The sequence below is a fragment of the Heterocephalus glaber genome, unplaced genomic scaffold, assembly GCF_053883595.1.
Source record: "Heterocephalus glaber isolate CG9 unplaced genomic scaffold, H.glaber_assembly_v1.0 deba00001550, whole genome shotgun sequence".
NCBI lineage: Eukaryota > Metazoa > Chordata > Mammalia > Rodentia > Bathyergidae > Heterocephalus > Heterocephalus glaber.
Window position 1 is genome coordinate 8,607,623 of NW_028258343.1, and position 19,236 is coordinate 8,626,858.

The 19,236-nt window shown below is 38.5% G+C and overlaps 1 protein-coding gene across 4 annotated transcripts in view; it reads left to right on the forward strand.

The window, feature by feature from the left end:
- The window catches only part of Aig1 (androgen induced 1), a 259,469-nt gene that overhangs the window by 70,288 nt on the left and 169,945 nt on the right, over nucleotides 1-19,236 (forward strand). For all 4 annotated transcript variants that reach the window (XM_021259321.2, XM_004846046.3, XM_021259322.2 and 1 more), the window contains one exon: nucleotides 8,876-8,977. In XM_021259321.2, the coding sequence (XP_021114980.1) occupies nucleotides 8,876-8,977 (102 nt within the window). The remainder of the gene's footprint in view (nucleotides 1-8,875; nucleotides 8,978-19,236) is intronic.

Below are 19,236 nucleotides of genomic sequence, written 5' to 3' on the forward strand. Positions count from 1 at the left end.
TGTTGTGTTTGCTATAGTTCTGGGGTTTGTTTTTCTTTCTTCCTCTTCCTCCTTTTTCTTTTTCCTCCTACCTGATTCTTTTTTTTTTCTTCTAATGATTTCCCTTTCTTTCTTGTGTGCTCAGCAATTCATTTGAAAGCGTGTTTGTTGTAATTTATTTAGTACCTACTGTTTCATAGCAGAAAGATGTTTTGGTGTGTCTAGTCCACAGTCCTGCAGAGGTAAGGCCCTGACTTTTTTCACTAAAGGAAATTTTCTCTTCTGCTTCTTCTAATGTAGCTTTCAATTTACTTTTTGTATTTTATTTATTTCTTAAATCCTTTGCACTCACTTTTACCCTCTCCTTGAAAGCTCTATATTTTCTTACATTTCAGTTTTTATTCCTTGGCCTTTTAAATGAGGAATTATTTGATCATAGATTATACCCATTTGGGCCTTTTCTGGTTTGTATTGTTTAGTTGCCTTTTTGTCATATTCCTCTTTATGTATCTTTTTATATTATGGTACATATGAATACATTCAATACTCTTTTTGTGTGATTACTCAACATTAAATTGATTAGTTCTTCTTGGCCCAGCTATTTACAGAAGGATAGAACTGGAGACAGGCTAGGGAACTGAGCTGGGGCAGCTTAAATTTCTGTTTTCCACTAACACTCTGCCCTGGAGAAAGGCTCCTGTCTGCACTCACCTCATTGTTCTCTGACTCATTTTCATCATAACCCTTTGTAGAATGGCATAAGGCATGGTCTTCATCACGTGAGCACAGCCCGTGTATTCAGGCTCATTACTGTTGATTGTTTCTTGTCGTCCTTCACAGACCCACATCCCCTCTTGCAGAGATGACGTGCTGGCCTGTTTGCACATCACCTGTGATACCCTTAAGAGGGATAAGAGCATCTCCCCCAGCTCCCAGGCATCAAGCACTCATGTTCCCAGCAGGAGTCATTTAATGTCCCTCAGGGAGTGCCACCTGAAGAGCTCTCTGTTCTGCTCACTCATCCAGGGAGCGATAGGATCTCATTTCTTCCCTCAGAGTCTTCCTTGTCCTCATTCAGCTTTTTGAACTTTTGGCAGGCAGCCTTTTTAAAGAGTGATGTTGGGATTATGGGTATTTCCCATGTTCATTGGCTTCATTTGTTTTTCAGTCCTTCTTCTTTTTTTTGGTTGATGTAAAGAGCTTTCAAACCTCCATCTTAATCTAGGAGTCTGGAGGATGACTATGAGATGATGGAAGGCTTACTTAAACAGGAGAAGAAGGAGTGGTCTGATAGAGATCTGAGAAGGAATGGGCTATCAACATGACCTGGAAAGAAGGCATTCTCTTCTCTGTACAATGAAGGACAACAAATCCCACAGAAAGCATAAAAGAGAAATTGTAGGTTAATAGGAAGAAAATTGAAGGAGATAAAGATACTTGCTTCTGTAGGAGAAGTGGGGTCTGGCCCATACAGAATCAGCGGTATAATTTATTCATTTATTCTCCACATTTATATCACACACATGCTATGTGCCAGGCAATGGGGAATGAGCAAGAAGCAGCACAATTTCCTGTTCTATGATTCTTCACAGAGGAGCTAAGCAATGAGCAATCGGACACAATGATAACAACAAGATCCTGCTCATTGCTTCGTTCCTCTGTGAAAAATGAAGAATCAGAGAACAGGAATTTGTCTTGTTTGTTGCTCATTCCACATTGCCTGGCACATAGCATAGGTGTGATATAAATGTGGAGAAAAATGAATAAATTATATCGCTGCTTTCTGTCTGGGATAGGAAACAACAACACAGCAGTGATCAGTGGAGGTTTCCCTGCAGTTGTACTGTTTCAGTAGACCAAGAGGAACAGAGAGTGCAGACATCCAACAGTGGGGAACAGCATTCCTGGCTCAGAGAGGAGAAGAGCCTATGACCCTGAGTGGGAAGGGGCTTGGTAAATTTTAGGACACTCAGAGTGCCAGTTGGAGTTTAGGAGCACAAGCAGAAGTTGGAGAAGAAGGCACAAACCACACTGTACAGGCTTCTGTAGGAGCTGGGTTTGTGTTCCCACATGATTTCATAGAAATAATTAAGGACCTACATTTAGATAAATATGGCTAAATTATAAGTCTGCCTAAAAGGTAGTTGTTGAAAGTCAGGAAAAAGTATATAACCTCAATATGCTTTAGAATTTGTATGAAATGCTGGTTTTGAGGTAATTTGGAGAGAATGGGTAACATAAAAAACATAATATTACTCACAGGTTCCTAATTGCAGGGAGAGGCATTCATTCCATGTCACACTTCTAGGAATGCATACTGGAAGCTTGTTACACTTGGAAACAAAAGATACTGTGATATTTTAGAGGGCTTCATGCTTCAATCTGCATTTCTGAATTTGAGGGTATGGTCGAGGGAAATAAGCCAGAAGGACAAGACCTAGGATCTCGGGAAATGAAAGGTGAGAGGGTAAGAACCACATCAAACTGCGACATTCACAGTGCATGGAGGCCATCAGAGCAAGGCGGGGTTATATCCAGATTGTACAGCTTAATCCACGTCCTTACTTCATGTACTGGGAAAGAGAAATCACAATGGGAAACATCTTTAAATATCGCCTCTGAAAAACACTGCAAACATGTGAAGCAAGGCATGAGAAAGAAATCCAGAAGCAAGGTAATAGAATCCAAAACAAAATTTGAATTTTTTCTTATCAGGATTTGATATAGGACTAATGCATTAAAAGAAAAAGCAATTTTATAAAATCGTATCCTGTTGAAGCCAAAGACGGTGTTCATTTATTTCCTCCCCTCCTTCCTCTCTTCTTTCAACAGTGGATGTCTGAGATCATGCTACGTGGCTTTTCTAGACCAGTATACAGATTAGTGGCTCATTAGTCTTCTTCATGGCACACTTTCCTACATCTCATTTTTGAGGCTAGCATTATCCTGTTACCAAGATTGGATGAAAACATCATTAGAAAAGAAAATTATAGATTGGTATACTTTATGAATAGAGACAAAAAGAAAATCCTTAACAAAATGTCAGCAACTTGGTTTTACTAAATTCCAAAAAAATTACCACCAGTTGTTTGTAAAGCTTCTTCTTAGAGGTGGACAAAACCTGAGATCTAGGCTTCTATCAGAATCAGTATGAGAAATTCCTTTAAAAAGAGATAAGCCATGCAACTGGTTTTCTTTTGGCATTAGCTTCCAGTGATTCTTGGGGTTCGAGGGGGCATGAATGCCAGCTGTCGCTCTAGTGTTTGGTCTTGAAGCTCCAAGGGCTGGAAGGTGACTGTCCTTCCAGTTCAAGTACAGTATTCTGGCACTGCCCGCCAAGAAGCACAGCAGGTACACTGTGAGGAAGAGCTGGCCCCGAGTCTTGGCCAGAGAGGGAGCGTCTTTACAGCAGCCGAGAACATTCCAGCATCACTTAGCCTGTCCATGAGAAACTATTTTTGTTCATATCCATGCCCTGGTAAGGAGTTCAAGCTTATTTTGAGTTTGCTGATGACCATACTGTTGAGATGATATCAGGGCAAGAGGCCAAGAAACTACCATCTCTTCTGTGTTTATGTCTCAAGAATTATTTAGAAGACTGATCACTCAGTTAGCTGTGCCTCCTGGCCTTCTAGTGTTACACCTAGAAAGGTGACTCACACTTTCTTGAAAGGCACTTCCTGTTAAATAACCAGTATTTTTCTCTCAATATATGGTGAGATTCAAAAGTTCCGGCCAAAGTGTCAGTGTTGAGCCATGACTCCACAGTGCTCTAGGGATGCCATAAATGATCACTCATGGTGAACAGAAAGTAGCTCCCATCAGTGCTGTGCTAGGAAATACTTAAAAACTGGCTCTCCAAGGACGGCAGGGGGAGATACCTGATTTATAGAATTTTCCAATTTCCATGGTGAAATCTTAAGGATGACTTTATAAATTCAAAGCTGTACATAAGGGCTGGATATGTAGCACAGTGATAGAGCCCCACCTTACCATGTACAAGACCCTGGTTCAGTCCCCAGCACCAAAAAGGAAAACAAACAAACAAACAGAAATGAAAAACAAAAACAAAAGACTGCAGATGAAATGGAAAAATTCTGCAATAGGTAAAAATGTCTAAAATTAACTTGAGAAAGAGTTAGAAAGCCTGAATAGCCTTATTTTTATTAAAGAAAGGAAATTCATAAATAAATCTGCCTACAAGAAAAAGTATAAGAACAGATGGCTTTAATGGAGACGTGTATCACTTAGATAAGAGACAATGCCAGTCTGGTACAAATTCTTTCAGAAAATACAGGAGGGAACGCTTCGTACTCATTTTTTGACTCTAGCATTATCTTTTTACCAAAATTGGATGAACAGCTCATAAGAAAAGAAAATTACTATAGATCAGTATACTTTATGATAGAGATAAAAAGAAAATCGTTAACAAAATATCAGCAAATTGAATCTAGCAACATGTATATATAAATTATAATACTTAATGATCAAGAATGAAATGTCGGTTTGCATTCAAAATGGATATAATTCATCATATTAAATATATTAACTATTAAACTATTAAATATAAATATATAGAAACTTAAATATATAGAAAAACTATCATCATCTCAAGATATACAACAAACCATCTGAAAAACTTAGCACCCTCATGACAAATATTTGTTTGTAGATAGAAAGAATGCCTAAGTAAGTAAGAATAGAAGAAACCTTTCTCAACTTGAGAAAGAGCATCAGAGCCAAATCTGCAGCTAATACCAAACTTAAACGTTGAAAGACTGGACAGTTTTCTAGGACAAGGAAGAAGGCAAAGAAATTCACTCTAAATCACTTCTACTCAGGGCCTTAGGAAGCACAATTTGAAAAGAAAAGGAAGAAGTAAAAGGCATACAAATTTTATTTTATTTTATTTATTTTTTATTTTTTTGGTACCGGGGATTGAATTTGGGACCTTGCGCTTGCAAGGCAGCCGCCAGAACCACTGAGCTAAATCCCTGGCCCCATGGCATACAAATTTTAAAGGAAGAAGAAATGCTGTCTTTATTTACAGACCAAGTAGGTATAAAAATCCAAAATAATTTCTAAAATATCTACCAGAACTACTAAGTGGATTTAACAGAGTTATAAGAAACAATGTCAGTATGCACAAAATCTGTTACATTTTTATAAAATGCAAACAAAGAATGTAAAAGATATCAGACCATGTATACTTGCATCATAATACATGAAATATTTAGGGATAGACTCAACAAAATGTATGCATTGCGCTACAGTCATTGCTGGGAAAAATTAGAGTTGCCCTAAATAAATATATGAATATAACATATTCATGATTGGAAGATTAAATGTTGTTAAGAGGTTAGTTCTCCCCAGCCACAATGAGAATTCTAGGAGGATGTTTCTGGAAATTAACTAGCTGAGATTCTAATAGTCAAATAGAAATGTGAACGATTTAAAATAGTTAATTTTGGAGGAAGAACGGGTAGACAGAGCCCGTGGTAAGCAGAATTTTCACATAGCTCCCAAGATTCTGCCCCCTGCTGTCCAGGCCTGTGTAATCCCCTTCCCGAGAGCAGAAGAGGACTGTGAGTAGGATGGGATTTGTCTATGATTAGGTTATCTTAGGTAGCAAAGGTAAAGGGACTTCCACCAGTGGTTCCACATAGGGAAGAAGTGGTTTTCTGCCTTCTTGTGGACACCTTGACCAAAAGTAAAATTTTGGTCCTCATCCTAAAGATAGACGTGTCTAAACTACCTTTCAAACACATTTATTGCCAAGCCCATTTTCAGATCAGACCAGAAGTGAGGGCTCACATAGACCATAAAGCAACCTTACATGTATTTGTGTAGGGAATTCCAGGGTAAAAGTCATTTGGATGTGATCTAGAAGGGGAGGGCACAGGATCTGGGTAGACAAGCCACTGGGCCTGGGATCTCTTTACTCCACAGAGAAGCATTAGGCCTCCAGTACTTCACAGACTTTTATGTGCATATAATTGCATGATATGAACTTAAGGAACTTATTTGAATCAGGGCACAGCGGGGGAAAACCTGTGGTTCTGCATATCTAACAAACTCTTAGGTGACTTGGGAGTTGCATGGGACCACACAGAGTAATCGGCCATCCAAGGGCAGTTCTTCTGTTTAATCGGGCAATGCTTTCCTGGTACTGAGGCATCAGATCAGCCCTAATTTGATAGGTGTATGGAGAGTTGTCAAGTCTATACAGCAAGAAGAAAATGAAAATAAGAAAGATTATCTTGAACTGGACTCTATATGTCACAAGTAGATTTATATGTGATATCTCCATTGGCAATGCCCCTGCCCAGGTAACGTCTTAGAAATGCTGATCAGTCACTTACAGGATCTTCTTCCTGACCTCATAACATTCTCATTTCAGATCTCCTGACTCTCTCAGTTACCAGGCTATGGCACTAAGACACCCCAGGAAGGATCCTCTTTCTAAATCCTTGTTTTCACAGACCTGGAAGAAGCTGGGTTAATTTTTCTTCACAATTGTATCATTAAACCTCACTTGAATCATCTGATTCGTGTTGGTTCTAAATATCTCTTTGCATTCCCAGCACAGTATCCACAGCAATGCCCCAAATAATTTCCATTCTGTTCTCAGTCACATTTCCAACTGTCAGCAAAAGTGCTTCATCTCACTTTAAAAAAGGGAAGAACGCCTGGCCAGTGTGCATAATCCTAATCCTTGCCTTCTCTTGAGTTTTGATTGTCAGTCATTCCCTATCTTCCTTGTCCATTTATTCCAACTTCTAGCCACTAAGTATTGTCCAGGCCTCCTGTTTTGTAAAAGCACACTGACCTCCAGATGCCCTTTTACAGGTCTGTCTCTCTTCTCATCTCACAGCCACGGTCATGAATAGGACTCTCCTTCCATTGTCCCTGCCGCCACTTAAATCACTTGAAGTCTGGACTTTGTTTCACCAAATAATTCAGACTGCCAGTTTGAAGGTCATTCAGAGGAAAAAAAATTAACAGGCTTTTAGGCCAGGGATTTAGCTCAGTGGTTTCACCACCTGCTGTGCAAGCGCAAGTGCAAGGACCCAAGTTCGATCCCCGGTACCAAAAAAATTAACAGGCTTTTTACTGTTGTTATGTGTCTGTACATGTTAAAGTCCAATTAGTTTTAATTTTCCTTAGCAAATTCTTTCTTCAAAAAATAGGAATAGGGTAAATGCACTGTAGATTTCTTCTACGTAATCACCCGTTACTGGGGTGAAAATCAATAAAGTGACAGTTTCCGTTGCATTTCTTGTAAATGAAAACTTATATATGAACAAATGTTATTAAACTGAAAAGAAAATTTGGATTTCTCTATTTGTTGAAAAGAGAAATGTGGTACTCTGTTTCCCCAGCCTGGTGTAAGGAGGTAATGTTGAGAGGTAATGTAATAAAGATTTAAAGTAACTATCAAATATGTACCTTATAAATGCAGTTACCATGGATTTCAGTACGTCTGAAGTCTGAAGTGAAATGAATAATTCAATATTGTGGATAATTCAAAAATTATTCTTTGTACTTGAAAAGGTGTAGTAGTTAACCTGAAGCTAAAGCTTTGTCTTTTCTCTTTTTTCTCTTGATAATTTATAAACTGAGAGTGAAAATAGTTGACCCAAGAGCAAAATAAATAACTGAAATCCCAATCTGATAGTAAAGCAGTAAATATAATCTATAGTTGCCTACTATAATGATCAACCATTATGTTTTATAAAATAAGAAATATTTGTAACATCCAAGTTTTTAAGGGTGATTTTTCCTCCCTGACCAAGATTACCCAAGTCATAACTGACACAGTTGGAAAAGAATTTTGGAATTCTTCTGACTACTAACCTTGAGTTTCCAAGCATAGCCAAGTGTCTTATAAAAAGTGGCCTTAAAATATTTATTATTTGCATTAGTAAAATGTGGGAGCATGAATGACTTATAAAAATGGACTAAAATTATTTTGTGTAATATTTGTGCTGCTTTTTTATTCTACAGTATTTTTTTAGTTTGAGAGATTGTTCCATAGGCGTTGTGATGCCTGTAGGATGTGTCCCTTTTTCGTGTTATTTTTTGTTTTACATTTACACAGGCATCTATTTTGTCTTTAAATTCTGTGCTGAAGGCTAAGGCCATTCATTTCTTTATTTTATCTGAGCTTCTTTGCTCACCATTAGTTCAAAACACATTAAAATAATAAATCAAGTGCTCTACTCTCTTTCTATGATTATGTTGCTAATGAGCCAAAACAAACCTCTGGAACTCAGATGCACTTCTAAATGATTCCAAGAGGATTCGGAGTCATCCTTTAACTGCCACACTCCCTGCTTCTCAGTGCAGCTGAGGCTGTATAAATGAATACATTTGCTAGAAATGTGACTTTGGGACATTTTATAAGTGGTGGTTTTGGTGCTGTTAGTGGTGAAATGGAAACTTGAGAAGGTGAAGATTAATTTAAACCACATGATGGGATTGAGGAAAAGGGACCGAATCTATAGCTTCTCGAGTGTGTGCTGACTCTGTACAGTGGGGAATGGGACCCAAAAGAAAACACCAGTGAACTTTTAAACCCTCGTGAGAGGAATCAAACCAGCACAAGTTACACGGAAATGATGCTGTTTCTCACAAGAGGCCTCGCTGGTCTCTCTCACAACAGAATGCTCTGCAGAGAGGACACAATTGAGAGATTGAAGAGATAGGAGGCCCCCAACTGTCACCCCTGAGCGAATGAAGCTAAACCATCTTTCCAGTCATTAACTAGGTTACTACTCTGCCTTTGAGCACAGCTTCCAGATTATATTAGGTTCTTTTAACAATAGATAACCAGCAAATTCTATGTTGTAGATCACTGATGAACTTGAAATAAAAGATTTCTTTTCCCTTGCAGTTCGTTGTAGCTGTGTTCTGGATCATCTATGCCTATGACAGAGAGATGATATACCCGAAGTTGCTTGATAATTTTATCCCAGGGTGGTTGAATCACGGAATGGTGAGTGGATTAAAACAACTGGCTTCCTTTTATTAAACAAAACCTATGAAATGATTATTTTGTAATTTAGACTTTCCTTAGCATGTGCTTAAATATCTGTCAGATCTTCAAAGATTATAATGAGAGATTATTACAAGAGAAGAATACTGAGTGTAAACAAAATATTTCTTCCCTTGGAATCGAGTCATTAGCTAAACTATGTGGTAAATGAATCCACAGTTGATAAGGAGAGTGAGTAGCGTTAGATACTATAACTAGCTCGCTTTGGGCTCAGTTTGATTTCTGTGCCTTTGGAAGCCTTGTTCTCAAAGTCTGAGGAGTATTTCCTCCTACAGCCCCATCAGCCCTCTGTTCCACCTCTGGCACATCAGAGCGATTGTGTGGGAACCAGCTATTGTACTCGGACAGTTCCCCCAAGAGCAGGAAGGCTGTTATTTCCCACAGAGATCCGTTGAAGGCATTTGGAGGCATCTTTAGTAATGGACTTGTTTGCCTTGCCAAGCTCTGCTCTTCCTGGGTGTTTGCTTGAGGATTTTCCCTTCTTGGATGCTTTAGCCACGGTGTTACCTTCACTACTTTCGAATCAAGTCTTTTGGATAGTTGGCACATAACTTTGCCAGACTTGAGGATATCTTTTCTGCAGAAAAATGTTGGGTCATCTTTTCTTCCAGCTTCTGGAATCAAGTGCTATTTTGTTATCAACAAGCCTGCATTTTGGTAATAGCGATTTTTAGAATACATCCCAGGGTGTTCCTTTTGAAAAGGGCAACACATCACAAAAATTACAGGGGAAGGAAGAACTAGAAATCACAAGTCTTAGGTCCAAAATAACAATTTTCCTTCAACTCCCATTTTGGTACATTTTAAGAAAATTGGTGTATACTAACAAGCAAACATTACTGTGCTGAGTGGCTTTGGTCCGAACTTTCTCCAGTCAAACCATCAAAAATGGCACATCTTGGAGAACTGAAATTTTCCTTGAGCTCGATTATAGCCACACCATTGGAGGATTATATGGTACCTCCACTCTGCCTTCAAATAAATAAGCTGGGTCTTGCTGGTTCAGGTTAGTCACCTAAGGGGTCTGACATGGTTATATCCTTTCCAGCTTTTGACTTTTCTTGAAGGGAAGGGGAAGTCCTGTTCATAACTCCATGCCTTTGCAGTCTTCTGCCCTCCTCATTCTTTCCTTCCAGACTTCTGCTCATCCTGTTGGCTTATTAGGAAGACTTTCCCAACTTCTCCAGGAAAGTTACCTATTCCACCATTTGTGTTTCCATACTGCTCTCATCTCTGTTATGCATATCTATGTCACTGTGAAAATGTTAAGCTCCTATGCAAAACCACGGCTTTGAATCCTGAGCCCTTGGCCCAGTTGCCTGGCATTTGGTTGAGTCAATATGTACTTATTAGATTGATGAATGAGTTCATTATAGCCAGTTTTCATAATTTTTTGCTAGTTGATACTCATAGATGTATTTTTAGATTCACTGTATGCCAGGGTTTCCACAGTGGTTGTGCTGTTTAATTTTCACAATGGCAACATAAACAAGGAATTATGATCTCATTTACAAATGAAGAAATTGAGACTCAAAAAAGTCAGATAACTTGCCCCAAATCACTTAGAGTAGTAGAAATGGGATCTGAACATAGGCCTATCTGGTCTCTAATGTTGACACTGTCTACTAATGTTTTACCTGAACAAAATATCAATTGGTTTTTAGAAAATGTTATTTTTCTGTAGGTTTTTACAACTAGAGTCAAGAAAATACAATGGTAACATCTTCAGGATATTTTGCAGTTTACTTTGAAACCATGTAGATAGTTTTCTGGCTAAGATAAACCAGTTGACAATTAGGTAGGAATTTTAAGGAAAGTATTTCAGAACATTCATGACTCCCCAAAGAGGATTTCAAGTGGAAATGTGCTTTGCGAATCAGCACTCCAGCTATTAAACCAGGAAACATTGTCATATGCTCTGAGAGGAGCAGGCATTGGTCACAAAGCAGGCATATTCATATGCAAATAGCAATCAGCTTTTATGACATGTGCAAATATGAGGTGTCCAAACTGAATGAAACAGGAAATGGAGACTTCTGAAGCTGCTGCCTCCAGTCCAGTGTGAAATAATGTGTTTCCTGTTTCTGACATTAGGGGCTAGGCTAAAATCAGTTGTATCATGTGCTATAGAAGTCCTTACCTGGACTCTTTGGCCTATTGCTTATATCCTTACACTGCACAGTATACATTCAGGCCAGGAATGAGTCACATCGTTGCAAGTTCTTGTACAAAAATTTTAATGTTTCAAACAAATAACTGAAACGTGTGTGTAGCCATTAGAATTTGGACTTGACTATCTTAATTTTCTCTTGACTCACTTTAACAGGAAGATCTTTTTCAAGTGGATGGGAGAATAATTGGCTGAAGTTCTTACTCTTGGTGATGAACACTACTTAGAAATATAAGGAGGCACTGAGTGACACAAATATTTAGGAAAGAGAAAGGATAAATTAATTAACATGTCAAATCCTTGGACATAATATGAGCTCAGTAGATTCTCTCACAATGAATTTTGTTTCCTAGCAAAAATTAATGATCATTTCTTCGCTTTACTTCCTGTTCTATTTCATAGCTTCAAAATCACTGAGAAAAGAACTTTGTACATGGTGCCTGAGAAATGCTTCCCAATGTTGATTTACATTGCTCTAATTTTGTATAGATGTTAGTGTAAATACAACCTGCATAAAGCTCTTTAGATTGGCAATTAAAATATAAACATCACATGCTGAAATCATGACTGTGTCATAAAATTTATGATATTTTAAAAGTTAAATCAGTTTTTTCAGTTGCTTAAATTTTAAAGGTTTAATATCTTTTAATGTTAATTTGTATTTACTTTGAATTCTAATGAAAACTTTGAATAATTTGAAAATAACTTTAAATATATGAAAATTCAGTTAAAAGGTTTTACATTTACTTTAATATATTTGATTAAAACATTCAAATTGTGTACATTTTGATTGTGTAGATTTTGATTATGACATTTTATTTCAGCTAATATTATTACTATCTAGAGATCAAATTTTATAAAAATGTCCATTGTAATGTCATATTCAGTGATTTTACTGAAATGAAGGCAAGAAAAAATTTGAATATATTCATTTTGTTGACTATTTTGATTTTTATATTTGAAATATATCTATATATGTCATTTTATACTCATTCAATCACAGAACTGATTCAATCACAGATTTTTCTATTTTATTTCATGAAAATATAGGTGATGATGTAGGAGGATGAGACATTTTACTTTGTACTTTATTAGCTTAATTTGTAACATCAATATTTCTGGAAATGGTTATGACTCTCTAGAGCTGTGTGCTTGTAGTGTACACAGGGGGTGTGTCTGTTTGTTAGATCACACCAACACAGCTGTGGGAATCCTACCAAGGGACACATGTGACATTAATGGATTTGTACTCGTGGGCCCTAGAGATAGAAGGTACGGTGGCCAGACCATGGCAGGGTCTGGATGGGAGGAACTCCCAGGGAGATGGGGGAGAAGAGACACCCAAGGGTTAGTGCCTTTATTGGGTCAGGGTGGAGTACACAGACAACAGGTGTGAGGCAATTTCAGCGGTGTGTTACAATGTCACTGAGTCACAGTCAGGGAGCACAAGAAAGGAAGCTTGTGGTAGGGATCTGCACTACTATTGCCTGTCCAGACATTTGCAACTAAAAGAATTCCAAGAGAGAAGGTACCTTGTTCTTATATGAAAAATTACATTCGCTATTTGAAGGGTCTTAACCCAGTTTCTAGAGATCTTGAGCCCAGAACCACAGCACTTAGGTAGATGCAGCATGTAAGTATGTCCTGCAGGCATCTCAGAGGGCACCATCTAAGTTTCAGATTTACAGCATGCCACTATCCAGCACAAGGTTAGTCAGATAGCCAACCTAGGAAGACTTATGGGATCTGAAATTCACAGGGCTTTCTCTTTGATTTACACTGGCATTGCCAGCATTTAGACAGGATTATAACCCAAGACAAGTGTGACCCATCTTCCTTTCTATGGTCCACCTCTTTCCTCTCAGCATCCAGTTCCAGAACTTACCTGAGGAAAAGGAGAGGAAATGGCTAAACAAATGAGTTAGAACAGTAGTACAACCTTGTACAACTAGTGAGTTATCTCCAGGCTCCATGAAAATAGCCAAGAAACAATTTTAATTTATTATGTGTAAAATATAGCACATTTCATTGGAGCCAGTCCAATATCTAAAACCAAAAATTGGTCTATCCTTGCAGCTCTATTTATCTTTTTATTTCCTGCAGTTCCAGCAGTGCATGGCATGCATTGGGGACTAGCTAAGTGTTCACAATTAAAATGGTATTTGTACATTTGCCTCGGATGCTCAGAAGAAAGTCACATCTACAGTGGACCCTTGACTTATGAACTCGATTGGTTCCAAGGGCTGGTTGTAACTAAGTAAGTACAGCCGAGATCTGGATGTTTTCCTGGGTACACACTATAGATAACAAGAGGCAGATGAATCTTCCATTAACCTAATTAACCCAAGTCATTCATATGCCAGGCCGGTAGTAACTTGAGGGTCCACTGTACTTTTATATCCTCCCACTGGTGTTCACAAAAGAGAAACAAAAATGATATCAGCAGATGTATTTGTTTCCAAAGTACATGCAGAATGGACATGTACAGTTATGATAGAGTTCTGGAAGGCTTATAAGACAGGGGGACTGAACTTTGATTTAACTTAATCTAGCAAATATTTATTGAAGATCTATGCTATTTTTGTGTTCTTCATATATTCTGCTGGCAAAAAATTTACCCATCCTAAGAGATTGTCTCTTCACTCCGTTGGTTGTTACCTTTGCTGTGTAGAAGCTTTCTAATTTGATATAAACCCATTTATTGATTCTTGTTATTGTATCTTGGGACTTGAGTTCTGTTCAGAAAGTCCTTACCTATGCCTGTGACTTCAAGAGTTCTACCATTGTTTTTCTTCTGGCAGTATTTCTATTTTTATAACTAGGTCTTTGATACATCGTGATTTGATTTTAGTACAGGGTGAGAGATAGGGGTCTAGTTTTATTTTTCTGCATATGCATAGCCAGTTTTCCCAGCACTATTTTTAAAAGAGGCTATTTTTTCTCCACCGTATGTTCTTGGCAACTTTGTCAAAAATGAAATAGCAGAAAGTGCTTGGGGCTGTTTCTGCATTCTCTATCCTACTGTTGGTGGGAATGTAAACTAGTACAACCACTGTAGAAATCAGTATGGAGATTCTTCAAAAAACTAAAACGTGAATTTCCGCTTGATCCATACCTCTTCTGGTTATCTTCATGAAGCAATAAACATCATCATGCTCTAGTGATACATGTATACCCATATTTGCAGCAGCACAACTCAAAATAGCTAAATTATAGAAGCAGCCTATATGCCCATCAACAGATAAATGGAGAAAGGAAATGTGATATATTTACACCATGAAGTACTACTCAGCCATAAAGAAGGATAAATTTAAATCACTTGTAGGAAAATGGATGGATCTTGAGAACATAATGCTAAGTGAAATAAATCAGACACAGAACATTGAATATCACATGATTTCTCTAATATGAGAGACTCAAAATATAAATAATTTAAAGAACAAAATAAAAGAGATGATAGGAAACAGGGAGATAAACTCTATGGAAATGGGAAAGGGACAGGGGAAGGAGGAAGAGGGAAGAATGGGGGGCATGAAGGAGAAGTAAAAGTGATCAAAATATAATATGAATATGTGTCAGTTCCCCCAGATGAATATAATTATTGTGTAATGCAAATATATACTAATGCAAAAAAAGTAATTCAGGAAGGAAGGCAGGCAGAAGGAGAGAAAAAAGAAAGGAAGGAAGGGAGAATGAAACAATGATAGAAAAAAGGGGGGAGTAAGGAAGAGGAGGAAAGGAAAGGAAAAGAAAGGAAATGGAGAAGAAAGAATATCTACAATTTGTACAGCACTGTGGTAGGGATTGTGGGGTTACAAGATAAACGCAGTATGTGAGCAGTCTTAACATGTTCACAATGGGGCTCTAATTCCCAGGTCTCAGTGCCCAGTGGCTCCTGATTTGGACTGGATTATTTCCACCGGCTGGAAGCTCTGGTGGTACATGCACGGTGGCTTGTACAGCTTCTTAGGAGGTCTTTGGCTACCATCATGCAAAGAAAAGCATTGCTTTGTCAGGCCAGGTGTCCTCAACTTACATCTCCTAAAGGAAAACATTCAAATGGCGTAAAAATTATCGTACAGCTAATTTGTGGTACAGAAGTTGCAAATGCCTATTATGTACACCACCATGGGGTACTTGTAAGATTTCCATGTTAAAATTTAGACAACGAATTATTGACAAGTTACTGACAAATATAAATGAAGTCTTTTAATTTCGTGAAATAAAGTTGTTGATTCTTGTAATAATTTTCAAAATTGGTATGAATAGTATTAATTGATATTTATATCTGGGCAGTAATTATTCAAAATCAAGCACCTAACTAGATTTGGTCCATTTCTAGACTTTTTATTAATTTTATTAGTCAAAAGATGGATAAAAGTGATTAGATCCTTTTGTATCACAAGGGCAGGTGGAGGTTGGTATATAGGAAAACGATTCTGCAGGCTCAGGAGCAATCCCCCAGGGTTGTTCTCACTCTAATGAGGATAAACACTGTTACACTGAGCTCCAAGACTTTCTCTTCTGCTGATTATAATCTGAAAACGTCAGTGGAGTAAACACACCTTAAAAGCTATAAATAAAGAAATATTTAAACTCTAGAAAGAGCGAAATTGAGTGATGCAGTAACATGCAAAGCCGATGGTGAGATGGTGCCTCTGACCACCAAAGATCTAATTAGTGTTAGAAAGCACCATGAGAGTACAAAGCACTGTGGAAGATTAGGAGATTATTATTATCACCGCAGACAGGATCTTGATATCCTTGTAACCACAGCAGGAGTTGTTCCATCCCTGTGTAATTTACCAGGAGAAGAAAATAATAAACCCCACCTCTCTTCTTGCCTGATTTGTTTGTTGTCCTTGTTATATGTAACCAATGCTCAAGAGCATCTTAATTTAGGCAACTATTTATTCTGTTCAATATTATTTTGACACTGGGTAATTATGAAAGATTGTACACATCTGTCTTTCCCTGAAGACAGGACATTAAATACTACTTGGATGATCACGGGTCTTGCAGGAACTCAACTCTGATGTTATTCTCTTAATAGTAACATGATTTATGCAGTGCTTCCAGCTCTGGGATATGCAGATTGTGTGTCCCGTGATCCATGGAGTGTGGGCCACCCTGATATTAGGTAATTCATGAAATAGGCTGCTGGTTGAAGAAAGACCATCGTAAGCATTTCATAGGGAAAACCTGGCTCTGCTCCATTACTCACATGCATTCTGAAGTAACTATAAGTTATCTGGAAATTTTCAACCCTGAAAGTAAGAAACCTGAACAAAGGTCAGAAATTTCCTGAGAATCGCTTTGTAGGATTCTTTGCGAAAACAAAATAAAACCTCAAAGGTCAGGGACAAGGAGGAGAGCGATAGGACAATGAGGCAGATACTCTCAGAATTGCCGCACAGTGTTCTCCTGTGTGTGCATGTCGTTTATCAAATTTTACTCATGATGGCTTCTTCCCTGTGAATTTTCATTTGTGACCCTTTTTTTTGCTTAAATTCTTTTACTGGTACATTTTAGGTATACAATACATTTGCATTTATCATTGGGTGCTTGTACCTGTACATGATGTATCTTGGTTCTTATTTTTTCCCCATTCTCTGTGCTCCCTTCCCTGTTTACAAAGACTTTGTTTTAATTTTTTCCTTTTCTCATAAATTTTCCTTTCCCTTCTTTCCTTAATTCTATAAAGTCCAATTCTCTTCTGTTAGATTTTTGCAGACTTAAATTTTGACATAAAATTTTGGTTACTATCTTTAAATCAGTTACAAATGTTAAGGTATTTGATTTTAGGTATTGCTGATTTTATTTTTATTTACCATTTCAACCAAAATATTGTAAATCAGAGAAAATATATTTTTTCAGTTAATATTTAAGTAAACTGTGAGGTGGAGAGACAGAGAAAGTGGAGGGAGAAAGAGGACATTGTGTGGGGTCAGGATTGAGAGAGGGAAGGGCAGGGAGAAAAGAGAGGGGGCAGACGTACAGGGGAAGGGGAGAGAGAGCCACAAAAGAGGAGGCCAGGTCAGAGTTGGGACAGGAGACTACAGCTGGGTTTTGCGGTTTGCAGATTAATTTTTTCTCTTAGTGCTGTGCATATGACGGGCTCTGGATAACCATCTGGTAAGTTAATGGAACAAGGGGCCTCCTTGCTGTTCTCTGAACATACCAGGCACCCTTCTTTCTTTGGAATTTGTCCCCCAGAAATCTGCTGGGGGCACTCTGTGTTCAGTCTGCTCCCCAGTCTGGCTCACCCTGAGCAGCCACTTGGGTGCTACAACTGCCCCATGCCTCCCAGCTCACTGAAACCCCTAACTGCGCTCTTCCTTCCCCCGTGACACTTACTTATCTCTGGTACTGTGTGTGGTTTTGCTTATGAGTTGTATTTGTTGTCCATTTCACTCTGCTGAAATGTAATTTCCCTAAGGGCAAGGATCTTCACTTCAGTTACTGGTTTATTTCCTACACCTAGCACGGTGCCTCTACCTAATGGGCAATCAGTGAATATTTTTGAATAAATGAATTGACCTTATAAACATCATCATCATCATCATCATCATCATCATCATCATCATCATCATTGTATGTTTCTACTTTTTCTTGTTCTCTTCTTTCTCCCACTCTTTCTCTCTTCCCTTGCTCAGTAATTGACAGAAAGTGCAACCTCAGATTATTGACATCCTTGCTGTCTCGCACCTTACTTCACTCAGTCTGCTCTGCACTGCAGCACAGTCCTGCACACAGAGCCTGCTGCCCCGCCCCCAGGGAGTCTCTATCCACATACCACATTGCTACTCGGGCCACGTCAGTGTCCACAGAACACATCTTTGCTAAGAGCTACAAATCAGGGAAAAGACAGGCTGGATCAAATTCACTGAAAAGCAGCTCTATATATTGATTATTTTATCTGCGTGATAGTATAATAGTCAGACAATGGATTTTTAAGGCAATTTCATGCCATCAAAAGTCCCTTTGTAGAACTAATTTTCCACCCAAGGCCAGATTCACAGCCAATATTATTATCCACTTACACTCTGTCCTTTGTGCTTCACTTAAAAGATGAGCAGACCCAGCAGGAATGCTAGTTCATCAAAAGGTCTATAAGTTCTGTTCAGATATTTTGGAGTCATCAAGACCCAAAGTGTGGTTGACTCAAGTGCTTTCCCCCAGTCCTTAAATCCAGAGACATTTCAAAGTAAACTGAATTCATCTGTTTTCCATTTATTTGCTCCTAGGTCTTCGTATTTCGGGGAGGGGCGGCGGCAGGCAGGAAGGTGCTGTCCTAGGCACTGGCTTCCTTTTTCACCGCCACAGACAGATCATTCATGAGGCACAGACCCAGCTTCTTGGCAGAAGGTCACATCCACCTCCTTTCCAGTTCCCTTTTAATTGAAACTTCAACCTCAGCTCACATCAGCATAGCTGCCAAAGAAAGTAAAGTGGAAAGAAGCTGCAGTTTCTGCCATAGAACCAAAGAATCCCAGAATCTTAGACCTGTGAGTCTCAAAATCATCCGGTCCATACAGCATTTGATACCTCCTAAGTAACCAGACAGTGTCCTGGCCGATTAGCACCCTCTGCTAGAGCAGCTCCAGGGATGGGGTTCCAGCACTGACCAGGGCCATGCAGTGGTCTTCAGCTACGGGAGAAGCATCATTCTGCAGGATTTGAATACCAGTCCTCTGTGTTCCTTTCATACTTTCTTTTGACTGGTTCTCACTCTCTCCTCTGACTTCAGCCTCCATAGTGTTCACATGGGTCCAGTGTGCTCCCTGGTCCCATTACCCACGTGACCTCATATTCAACATCCTTGCTTATTACTGTTATTGAAGCTTCTATTAACATTGTTGGCAATTTCATTATACTCTAGACCAAAATTTTTACATCTTTTGTACCTACTAGGTTGTGAGTAAGCTAGAATTTAGTGTTGCTTTTGCTTTTGCTTTTTAGACACAAATCTTGGACCCTTAGATTCAGTTCTAGTGAATTCCACCTTGTTAAACTCAGTGTGAATACA